The sequence below is a fragment of the Microchirus variegatus genome (genome assembly GCF_963457635.1).
Source record: "Microchirus variegatus genome assembly, chromosome: 5".
Classification (NCBI taxonomy): Eukaryota; Metazoa; Chordata; class Actinopteri; order Pleuronectiformes; family Soleidae; genus Microchirus; species Microchirus variegatus.
In genome coordinates this window covers 17,599,162-17,611,979 of record NC_139806.1, presented here as the reverse complement: position 1 = coordinate 17,611,979, position 12,818 = coordinate 17,599,162, and the positions used below count along the sequence as shown (strand labels likewise).

At 40.2% G+C, this 12,818-nt stretch overlaps 1 protein-coding gene across 1 annotated transcript in view; it reads right to left on the bottom strand.

Moving 5' to 3' along the window:
• Positions 1-12,818, bottom strand: part of LOC310927291 (laminin subunit alpha-3-like) — a gene marked incomplete at both ends in the record, with an annotated part of 63,586 nt that overhangs the window by 42,291 nt on the left and 8,477 nt on the right. Inside the window, 7 exons of the mRNA XM_083889585.1 lie at positions 326-416; positions 1,561-1,679; positions 2,380-2,495; positions 3,904-4,004; positions 5,471-5,641; positions 5,730-5,848; positions 7,164-7,281. Coding sequence (XP_083745711.1) covers positions 326-416; positions 1,561-1,679; positions 2,380-2,495; positions 3,904-4,004; positions 5,471-5,641; positions 5,730-5,848; positions 7,164-7,281 — 835 coding nt within the window. The remainder of the gene's footprint in view (positions 1-325; positions 417-1,560; positions 1,680-2,379; positions 2,496-3,903; positions 4,005-5,470; positions 5,642-5,729; positions 5,849-7,163; positions 7,282-12,818) is intronic.

Sequence of the window (12,818 nt, the reverse complement as noted above, 5' to 3'; positions counted from 1 at the left end):
TTCTACTGTCTAAACACAACTGGCAGCTATTTATATGGCGGGGAACAGCCCGGGGACCGGTAAAGTAATGTAAACAACAGCAGATCCCAGTTTAGCAATAATACAAGCGGTGGTGCCAGTGGTCGTTCATTGGTGCCATTTGTGTCTGTTAAAAAAAAAAGGCTGACGTCTTTGAATTTAATGTTGTTGTGGCTGCACTTGTTAGTCATACGTACCGTAGCTCAAATACCTGCATGGTGATGGCTGCCAGGTGCTGTTACCTTGTAATTTTATAATCTAACATTTAACATTGACACAATATGATTTTATTGACAAAGTGACTCACGTATGCATCCACTGGGAGACTCTGGAGGTACTCCATAAGGTCTGTAGAAGCCTTCAATGCATTGCTCACAGTTCACTCCATCAGTGTTGTGCTAAAGAAGAACACACGGTGGAAATAGGTGCTTAAGAGAACACACACGTTTTCAAATTAACCTCATTTTCATTGTACGTTATCATCTCTAGATTCTTGCTGCACATCAAACTGTAGCAAACTGTACTGACAATGGTTTGAATGTAACAGACATTAGTATACAACGGATTTAACCAGACACAACACTTTGATATACTGTCATACAGTATTGATAATACAGATGATACATCACACACAGTACAACATTATTTTGACAAGCACACAATCTGTAATTTACACAAGAGTAAATAGTGCAGCATTCGAAGCTCCATGGAAAACTTCATTAAAGGGGTCCTATTATACCCTATTTCTCCAAGTTAACCTAGTTCCCTGGTGTCCTAATGAACATGTCTGTGACATGCTTTGGACAAAATACCATAAGGATGAAGCACCACAGCAGTTCAATCACCCTGCCAAAACAGCCCTGTTCAGAACACTCTGTTTAGTAGTATCTCTTTAGGTCCACCTTAAAAAAAAAAGTAAAACGAAACTTAAGGGACAGGAAATGACATCAGCCACAGAGGCTACTGGGAGCTAACGAAAGTTAGCATTTGGATCATTTGTGATCATTTGCAGGCTCTAGCAGGCACATTGCCGTCATATATAACATGTATCCACTGGACAGATAAATCCTCTGAGGCTGGAAGTTTGTGTAGGACTCTGTGCTGCACTGTGGAGCCAAGAATAGAACTTTTCAAGGACTTCCGGTTTTCGGATACTGTTGCCCTCGCCAGCCCTCTCGCGTTTTTTATGGACAAAGCGGAGCTCCACGAGACAACAATTCCAGGTATTTAGCGCATTGTGACGTCCCAATGAGTGCGGAAGTCAACATCGCGTGTTTTATCTCCTGTACTTAGACTGAGGAGGACCACAAAAACATGAGTGATTCATCTTTTTTCACGCTTTGCCGACTCATAGGGCCTCCAGAGTCCCAAATATATGGATTTAAATGATTAAAAAGTTGATTTTGCATAATATGTCCCCTTTAAGATAGAAAAAAAAAAGGCAACCGATATTTACTTTGTTTTTGTGCCAGATCCACCCCTTTACATGCAGACACACACATATACACAGGAATCAGTTTGGACTTGATATGCATTTCGTACCTGGCAGCCGATGCACACTCCCCCTCCGTCGTACCTGCCGAAGGTGTCTAAACTTGCTCCCCTCTTTTCCACCTCTGGGTCATAATAACAGTCAAAGGCATGGGAGAAACACTGGCAGCCTGAGGAGGAAACCCCCGACACACACACACACACACACACACAACACACGATTATTTTATATGCTTCTGCAAATTACCCCTGACTCCCCTGTGTGTATTTAAGCACCTTAAGCTACTCATTTTCCCCCCAAAAAATATAAGTGTAGCTGTAAAATATTAGGAGAAACTATAAAATCCAAACTAAACACGGCTGCACATCCTCTTCCTGTATACCACCCCTGTGTCCCATTAATGTTCATGAATGCTTAGGGTGTATTTCCGCTGACTGAGTGCACTGATTGGATTGGATTACAAGTCATCTTCATCTCTCTCTCTCTCTGCTTTTGTCGCTGCTACAAGGTCATGCGTATTTCGTGGAGGGGAAAGCAGTCCAAAGCAATTAGACTCCGGCTAACATATTGTCTGCTGGCAGACTGAATGGCTCACAGATAAGCTGACATGCGGGGACTGCTTCTTAGACTGTTGCCAGCCCGGCGAGTTGTACAGTGCGCTGTCACCACACATACCATATGAGGAATCTCCTCTCAACTTTACACGGAGGCTCTCTACAACGCCATATAGGGCATCCATAACAGCACATCATGTAAATATCAGAGGCACGAGTCCACTCTGAGGGGGACGTCATTCAAAGAGCAATGGGAGTAGCATTGCAAAAGGGTTTGTTTCAACATGAAATCAAGCACTGTACATGTGCACTTACGCTGGCACTCGTTCGGACTACTGACAGTTGCAGCACGCCACGGCTTCTGGTTAAAACCTGGGCAGCAGCGGTCACATGACTCACCACAGGTGTTGTGCAGGCACTCGCACTGGCGTCTAAAAGCCAGAGATAAAACACAAGGAATTAGTGATGCTTTTTTTTTTTTTTTTTTTTCAAAATACACTACCTTTCAAAAGTTTGGGGTCACTTAGAAATGTCCTTATTTTTTTTTTTTAAAAAGCACTTTTTTTCCAATGAATACAACATTAAAAGAATCAGAAAATACACTTAGACATTGTTAATGTGGTAAACGACTATTCTAGCTGCAAATGTCTGGTTTTTAATGGAATATGTAGATGTATAGAGAGGCCCATTTCCAGTGTTCTAATGGTACATTGTGTTTGCTAATCGCATTAGAAGGCTATTGGATTATTAGAAAACACTTGTGCAAGGATGTTAGCACAGCTGAAAACAGTTTTGCTGGTTTTTTGACGAAAGCAAAGTTTGAAGGGCAAAATTATTATTTTGCATAAAAATCAATATTTCTAATTTTCTATTCATTTTGCAACTCTTTTGATGAATAAAAGTGTGAGTTTTAAAGGTGCATTATGTAAGAATTCTAAAGCAACTGGCCATAAAATCCTCCTAATATGTCACAGAGACTCAGGAATAATTCATATAACAAACTGAACTCACCAACAACAACAGTACAGCCAAAATATTTGCATTCACGGAAGATCGCAAATCATGTTTATATTTTGAAATCATGTTTTGGCATGTGGCACCACCTACCGCTGTCTACCAATCATTGCAGTCAGTAGAGTCTTAGCTGCCGAGCAACCACAGGTTGCCAGTTACGTCCTAGCTACTCTGGCAGAGAAAGCGAGACCTAAAAGACCTTGTGAATTTTGAATTTGAATGTAGTAACCGTTTTTGGCCACATTCTTACATATGGCGCCTTAAAAGGAAAACACAAAGAAATTGTGTTTGTGACCTCAAACTTTTGAACGGTAGTGTATGATATCATTTTTTTTTACCCCACAACACGTTGACATATTTCGCCATTTACCTCACGACCAAACAATGAAACACAAAGAAGCATTCATACATCCTACATTGTTCTGTTTGTTCACAGCGGCACTCTTAACTAACCCTCATCTTTGTTTTCCCCAAAACGGTTTACAGAGTCACAGTCAGTAATCAAAGAAACTACAATAATCTGCTGCTTTTTACAACACAATGATGTCAGTGGACAAACACATTAGGTAACTGTCCTTTTCACTATCACTCAAATCACAGGATATGGTCGCATCTGTTGTGTTCTTTGTCTCATGTCACTATAGTGCCACGGCGGAGCCAACCACACAGACAGACTTCAGCTGAATACACTTAGAAATAATAGCTGTAGTCTTGCTTCAGAGCTCACTGCTCGTAAAAATCCGGTTCAGGAGTATGAATTAGTAATGAATTAAAAGTGAAGCCTGGGGTGAAAAAAAACAAAGCAGCTGATGACAAATTTCTTACCTGTTTGGGTTGTCTGGGTTACGCCCCCCTCCGCACACCTGTGCATGCCCATGACACACGCAACGTCCACCTATGCTGATGTCTTTGATACTATAATAGTACTGTTAACAAACAGAGAGAATGTTATCATCGCCACGGCATTTTAAAACAACTGCGGCGCTATCAGCGACTTCGACCACACCAAAACAAATGTCTGACTCTGCTTGGCAAAGACCAGAGGAGTCATGCACACTGACAAGCACAGACGTACACCAGGAGCTGGAAGCCACGTCTGGCTTCCATGGGGTGAATCAGAGCATTATAAAAAAAAAACAAGGTGCAAATCAACAGTTGATATTATATTATAACACTGATTTATTCTCAGTATGTCAAATAAAATTTAAAAAAAGAATCAATGACCTGCATCTTAAGGGTATGTTTTTGGAATTAATTCTCTGAGAGATTACATTTTCTTTAAACATAAGCTTTAACTTTAACTTTAACAAGAGATAACAGAGACACTAAATTATTTTGTTATTAACATGTTCTCCTTCTAGCTTGCATGTTCTCCCTGTGGGTCAAGGGTTTTCTCCCACAGTCCAAAACCATGCAATGTGGGGATTAGGTAAATTGGAGACTCTAAATCAGGGGTGTCAAATGTACGACCCAGGATAACATTTTAAATACTATTTTTTACTACTAATTTAGGCATAATATTGCTGAAATTGGGAGGGTAAAGTGGTAGATAATGGATGGATGGACTGCTGAAATTGCACTTAGACTTTAAATGTAAAACAAAGGAAAAACATTTGGAGTTCTTGTTGTTCATTGGTTATTTTACTATTATTTTACTGGTCCGGCCCACTTGAGATCAAATTGTGCCGTATGTGGCCCATGAAAAACAATTTGTTTGACACCCCTGCACTAAATTGACTTTAGGTGAATGGTTGTTTGTCTCTATGTGTTTCCCTGTGATGGACTGGCAAACTGTCCAGGGTGTACCCCGCATATCGCCCTATGCCAGCTGAGATTGGCACAGCCCCCCCCCCCACGACCCTCATATGGAGGATAAAGCGGTAGAAGATGGATGGATGTTGTCTTTCTTTATGGAATGGTAGGGCTGGACAATCATCCAATAACAACATGTGTTGTGATAGAACTTTTTTCAATACCAGGACAACAAAGGTTCAGTATACTGTATACGTCGATATAAAGTTTTACAATTTGCAGATACACTAGCAGACATAATTAGCTTTGGATGTTTTACCTTATATGTGAAATGTTTCACTGTTAAACAAGTGTTTTTTTTTCATTTGCTGTCCTTAAAATTATGCATTTCAGAGGAACAAAAATCAATCTTGAACTATGTGACTGTTCTCACGAAGAGGTGCCATATTCTGCACCTGCAGCCTACAGACAGACAGATAGATTTCAAAGTGATGAATGCCTGAGCGGGAGAGAGAGATGATATGTGTGCTTGTGACAGCAAAAAGGGAATCTGCCAAGCATTACGTTTTTCTTCCCAAATGGGAAACTCCAGTCTGCCAGCATGACACCTTTCTGTGAAGTTGTACTGAATGTGACTCACCCTGCGTGTTACAGTGGGATCTCTCTGGGCCTTGGAGATGAGGTGGCCCAGCAAGGTGCTGGTGCGGAGGAAACGGAGGCGGATGTTGGTGGCCTTTGTGAAATCTCGCAGCACTGGTGAGTACGTGAAGTTTTTGGACCCCGGTCGTCCATTGACCAGAGACACCACGATCTGGGTCAAAAAGGTATTCACTTCACATTTCATCCAAATAAATCAAACGGAACCCTTGATTTTTAAATGATCAGATGTGAAATGTTACCTCGCCATTCTCCAAAGGCAAAATGCGCGAGTACTCTGTGGTGCAGATCTGGTCATCGTCGCTTGAAATACGAGCATTTGGATGCTTTCCGAACTTTTCAAAACACTCGTGCTTGGAATCTGGAGCAAAACAACACATTCATTTACCATTTTCAAATAATAACAATAATTACAATACCCTGAACTGTGTTCACTTGCTTGTGTGGAGACTTTGCAAGTGATATCTAAGGTCGTTTAGAACCCCATTATTAAGTTATTTGTGGGGAGGAAACAAAAACAGAGCTAAATGGACGGAATAAAGAGAGGTATTTAAGATGTGTAAGAGTAATATCATCATTTCTTCTTGTCTTAAACTGTCCTCAGCAGAAAGATCAGTGAGTGAGGATTAAAAGTGTGTCAGTGAACAAAATTCACTTCATCTTCATAATAGGCAGGTTTTTTGTTGTTTTTTTCCTCTGCAGACATTTTGACTTGTCTTGGCAGGGAAGGCACAGATATAATTAAAACTGATAATAGTGGCTGCATTCCATCTAGCTGTGTTTGTTCCAGGGCTCTAGAATTGAACATGCTGAATAACTGGCATAGTTTATAGGGGCACATTAAGGGATCTGAGCCATTGTTAACAGTATTAGTTGCATCTGCGCAGAAAGACTAAATGTCTGCCGTGGAAAAGACTTATTGTCAATGACTGACAGGAATTCAAAAGCAGAGCGCAATGAGTTAACAGCTGGTCGCTACTAAATGCACTTGACAATCCTGTGTTTTTATGATTTGCATTTTCATTAGAAGTGTTTTTCTTTATCCTACACACAACTTTGTTGCATCCAAAAATGTAATCAGCTGGGGGAAAAGCGATAGAAAACGTAATTTATCTAAAGATGACTTGCAGATAAATTTGATAAAAATACAATAATGCATTCCTGATTAATCCCAATTTAACTTGGAGGATCTTGAACTGTAATGTTCTTGTGTTACTATCTGACCACATCATTTTGTCATATTGTTTACTATTTAAAGGTGCATTATGTAATAAATCTAAAGCAACTGGCCGTAAAATCCTCCTAATATGTCACAGAGACTCAGGAATAATGTTCATATAACAAACTGAACTCACCAACAACAACAGTACAGCCAAAATATTTGCATTAAAAAAATTATTTTGCAGACCGTAAATCATGTTTATGTTTTGAAATCATGTTTTGGCATATGGCGCCACCTACCGCCGTCTACCAATCATTGCAGTCAGTAGAGTCTCAGCTGCCCAGCAACCACGGGTTGCCAGTTACGTCAGAATACGAAACCTAAAAGACCTCTGTGTTTTGAATTTGAATGTAGTAACCATTTTTTGGCCACATTCTTACATATGGCACCTTTACTTCATGTCAAGTGTGCAGGACGTGTTGCAAAGTAATAATGTTGCCACAAAGGAACTCACGTGCAAAATACTGCCAGGGGCTGAAGGTCCTCCCATTGTCCACAGAGCGCTCTAGCACCCACAGGTCAGGACGAGGTGAATTAGCAAACTTGATGAGGACGTAGGCCACATGGAAGAGCTAAAAAACAGAAAACAAAGAGCAGGTTAAACAAAAGGCTGTTGCTGCTCTGAGCGGATTTTGGATTTTAGCTTCCTGTGCTCTACATGGTCTTACAAATAGACCAAAGTATTGGCCTGCAACTATTATTTCCTTCCTTGTGAAGGCTTGGGCACAAAATCAGCTTGGATGCTTAATTGCCAAAGAATGGACAGTTGTAATGGAAATTCAGCCATTCAACTTAAATCAAAGTAAAGGACTTTTTTTAATATGATTATTTATGCTGCTCGACTTCAGCAGTATCCGTGCAGCTATAGAGCAAAGCACAAACAATTCACTGACATTTGCCAACAATAAAAGCCGTGCAGGTGCATCCAAAAGACATCAGCCGTAAGCCCACATGATCCAAATCTGTTCTCTGAACTCTCTATCTGCACCTTCCATCAGGATATACAGGGCATACAAGGGCAGAAAACTGTGTAATTATTGTTTCACACTGAGTTTTTTGAGAGGCTCTGGTGCTCAGAACAGTCTCCTTCCTTTGCAATTCATCAAATTCCGAATCAAGACCTACAAGCGGGTGACTTCAGCTTGATTGAGCATTGTACAATGGAAAGGGAACTTGCGATAGTAAAATAACTCTTTGTTGTATGGTCTAAACTGTCTTCACGTGGCTTGGAATGGAAACCCTGCACGTAACACCTACAATGTCAACAAAAGGTCTCTATACATACACTTGACCTCCACCACACCCTGCCTTCTTTTTCTGATGCTGAAACACAGTTTATTGTTGTGCAATTTCAGTGCTCCATCCATAAATTGGAAATATGGGCCATATTATACCCTATTTCTCCAAGTTAACCTAGTTCCCTGGTGTCCTAATGAACATGTCTGTGACATGCTTTGGTCAAAATCCCATAAGGATGAAGCACCACAGCAGTTCAATCACCCTGCCAAAACAGCCCTGTTCAGAACGTTCGGTTTAGTAGTATCTCTTTAAAAAAAAAAAAAAAAAAAAAGTAAAACGAAACTTAAGGAACAGGAAATTACATCAGCCACAGAGGCTACTGGGAGCTAACAGTTAGCATTTGGAAAAGTGATCATTTGCAGGCTCTAGCAGGCACATTGCCGTCATATATAACATGTATCCACTGGACAGATAAATCCTCTGAGGCTGGAAGTTTGTGTAAGACTCTGTGCTGCACTGTGGAGCCAAGAATAGAACTTTTCGCGGACTTACGGTTTTCCGATACCATTGCCCTCGCCAGCACTCTCACGCGTTTTACGGACAAAATGGAGCTGTGCAGGACAACAATTCCAGGAATTTAGCTTCTTGTGACATCCCAAGGAGCACAGTAGTCAACATCGCATTTTATCTCCTGTACTTAGACTGAGGAGGACCACAAAAACATGAGTGAGTCATCCATTTTCACACTTCAGCAACTGGTGTTGAACTCCAGAGTCCCAAATATAAGGATTTAAATGATTAAAAAGTTGATTTTGCATAACATGGGACATTTAAGAGAAAAATATAAAATATATATATTTATATAGATAGGTTTGTGGTGTCTTTTTGTATGCTGAGGAAGCCTTTATTCAAATAAATCAAAAAGCGATTGACAAAACCCATCTCTTCAGAATGAAGGCAGGCCTACACTCGTCAGCAACCTTCAGACCTGTGATGAAAGCCCCATAGGGCATTCAAAACATCCAGATCTGTCTTTCTTTACATAGGGCAGGGAGCAATGTCAACTTCTTAACGTGGTATAGACTTTGCAGACTCATGGTCTGTGTCAAGAAGAATCCACATTTATCTTGATGGATTGCTGCTCCCCCAGTCCCTGAGAACCAATGGCCTCTGTTTCAAGTAGCTCTTGGGTTGAGGGATTGTGAGAGAGTTCACAGGTCAGCTGGGGAACTCTCTGCTCCTGTTCTCTGAAAAGTGTCAACCATCCCGGCAAAATCATTAAGTTGCAAATCAGGAGTAGTCTTTGGCTTGATTGCCTTTTAATCACTGTTGCCATTCTGCCATAGTCTCAGTCTCTATGTAAATAAAATCACTCGGACTACTTCCTCCTGACCTCAACTTTGAATGGGGTGTGTCTTGAAATTAATCAGGGAGCATTTCCACCCACACGGAACAGGATGCTCAAAGAACAAAAAAAGATAAATAGCACACACTTAACAAAATGTGGGCTGCTAACCAGCTAAAAATAGAGGCCACAGTTTCGTAATGGAGCTTATAAACAGAATATGTTGGTTCTGCTGAGGACCAGGAGGAAGTTTAGTTCACATGGTTTATGATGACGACAAAGGAGGCAGAAGGGAGGGATGGTGTTCTGGCTATAGACGTGCTGGCTGGCACATGGACTTGGTCAGATTCCAAACATAGCGCCACATTCCCCTTCCCTCATAATTCCCCTGAAGCAGAGCAAGCCACTGCTTTCATGAGCATTTTATTGACAGCAGCACACAACAGTGAAAAACTCTAGCTGATACAGATAGATGGACAAGACCGTTTTTACACTATGCCAAGGACCACAATAATCCCATTACCCATTAAAACTGTTTATAAGTTGAGCTTCCAGCCTGTCCTCAGCAACAAGTCCTTAACCTATGAGATCTCTGACAACGGCAGTTGAAATATAACTGATAATGTAGAATTTCACAAAAAGAATGAATCTCAGTGTCCATCCATGATGAAGTGACTCTTACAAGCTAAACTAAATGACACGTATGGCACTTTTGCACTACACAGTCCCAGCATGGCAAGGCACGGCTCTACGTGGTTTGGTTTGTTTTCCATTACTATAGTACTTCTGGGAGAAAAAGGCAGCTAGTCTAAGCTTTTATTTATGCAAGTTATTTTTTTGTACAGTAAGTAAGTTTTTATTTGTTTTGAATGAATAAATGTTAACCTTTGTCTTAAGTTTGCCTTTGTGTGATCACATTATCTTATACAAACTGTGTTGTTTTGACGCCATAATTTGCCTTAACACACTATGCATTGTATCAATTTTTGAATCGAGAATCGTTTGAATCGTATGAATCGAATTGGTTGAATCGAGAATCGATTTTGAATTGAAACGTGACCCAAAGATTCACATCTCTACATGACAGTGAGCTAAATTAGGTCTACATTAAACCTAGCACCTAATGTGATTTGTCACCAAAGCTTTCAAATTAGGGACTCTAAATGATATGCTCAAAAAAGTTATTATAACAAGTTATCATAGTTCCAGTAACTTACAGATATCATAGTTTAATAAACCATCTTTGCTGAGGCATTTCATTCTTTACCATCAGGTAACTGGCGTCCACAGTACTTCAAGCATCAAAAAAACTCAAATTAAACTAGAAATTATAATTATTAATTGTAAGTCGATTAATTGGCATTAATTAATAATTTGTTATTCCTCACATACTGTGTCGATACAATTTATACCAGCAGAGGGCGCACAACAACCTGAACACTCGCATAATTAGCAGAAGAAATCAAAGTACGTGAAAACAACAATATGAAGCTAGTTAGTGAGCCGCACCTTTGCTGGGCACAGCACTGTAGCTCAGGCAGAGGAGAGTGCTGCTAAAGCCATGGAGCTCTTCCTTTGTCAATCACTTCTTCTCAGAAGCATCAAAAAGCACAAAATCAGAGGTGATAAAATGTAATTTACTCCACTTACTCAACAAACTCTCACCTCTGGATGTAAACGGCAAATCTGTTTCATCAGGTAAGTCAGGTTTATATCTGTAAATCGCTCCAAACTCTACAGTCTGACAAAGACACGACACAAGCAGCATCAATATCAATAAAACTGATCTTCACTGTCAATATGACAGATCAATATCTTTCAAACTAACCCTAACCCACACTGTGAGACAGAACACAGAATTGCTAGTACTCAGACTTGTGAAAACAATCAGAAATTTTGGCATCAAAATACTTATTAATATCAACTGATTTGAAGCTGTAATGATGTTTATGGCAATATGACGCAGCCCTACACATGCCTTGCTATAATTTATTGTAAACAATTAACTTAACAAGTGACTTAATGACTAATTTTTTAATATTTAATTTATTGTTCATCAACCCATTTGACACAAATGCACATGCCACACTGTTTCATATAGGGTTGCGCTGATGTCTGGACAAATGGATTCATGCTCACAGAACTGCTGAAAAAAACAAATCCCTGAGGGATGTCAAAACTCCCCACGATATAAAACAAATCACAAACAAACGGTCTAGGAACACAGGGCCTGTCCTGACACGGCATTTCTTATTTCAGACATGTCTCTCAAACGCTGCCCTCCCAGTCTGAACATACACACACACACATCTGAAATATGTTAAACACCTACTTATTGTTTAATAAAATGCATGAAATATCGTGACGGCATGCTACGTTCACCAGCAGTGGATTTCAGTGGCACACAGAGACGTGAACCACATTGACAAGCTTCTGGAAAAACAAACTTGAGCTAATGCATGAGCACAACCATCCTCTGCTCCTCCCTGCATCTGTAGCCTGAAGGCTAAAAACAAGGCAGCTGTGCCAGCAGGCTGCTGTCGGGTGTCAAACAAATCAGGGGTTGAGCTGTGACAGGACAGTTTGACAGCCACTCTCTTTTTGCTTCTACTTTTCAAATTCTTGACCTTGACCTCCTGCAATAAGTGTCACATATATAAGGTAAAAAAAAAACAAAAAAACATGTGACCTTCTAATTAACACAACACGACAACAGAGGCAACCACGTTCTCTCATGGCCAAACACCTTTTTAACAGCAAAGCATTAACATTTTTCCTCGCTCAATACACTTGTAGCAACATGCGAAAATGATTTAGACAGACACACACACAGCCAAATTAGAGAAAGCACTCGGAGAGCGAAAACCTTCACCAAGGCTGCTCACTCCCCTATCTCACAGAATTGCTGCTGAAAAGACTATCAGTGCCAAAAACACACATCTGGGTGAAGGTAATCATTTCAAAATCACTGTGTGTGTTGTAAAGTCTAGATTACTGATCCCCTCCAGTCAATTTGTAGTTTCGGTGTAACATGTTAACTATAGAAGCACTGCTTTCTCTTCACTGTCTGTGTCTCAAGTCATTCAGCCATAGAGCAGTGTTTCACCCCCACATATTGTAGATTTTTATTTCAAAAGCAGGTTCCTTGACCCTTTTTTTTGTTACTGCCATTGTTGGGCCTGCCTCGTGGATTTCTTCAATTATAGTCTCTTTGTGATCACATACAGTGAAGTATAAAGTAAGTTGTTTAAGGTATTTTCCACAGCCATTTCAAGCACAAGTTAAAATGTCTATTGTTCCTTTATATCTTTATCCATCTATTTAACGTCCAGCCACTCTAATAACAGATCATGTATACATGCATGTGCAGATGAGATATATCTCACTTATAAACAAATAAATACATTTACAAAAGTTGAGATTTAAACTAGAACTCAAACGAGCTGCAAACGTAGTCTAGAAGCAGCTGAAAATCCGATTGAGCTCCTGAGAGTTTGCTGTGAGATCAGAAGAATGCAATTCAAA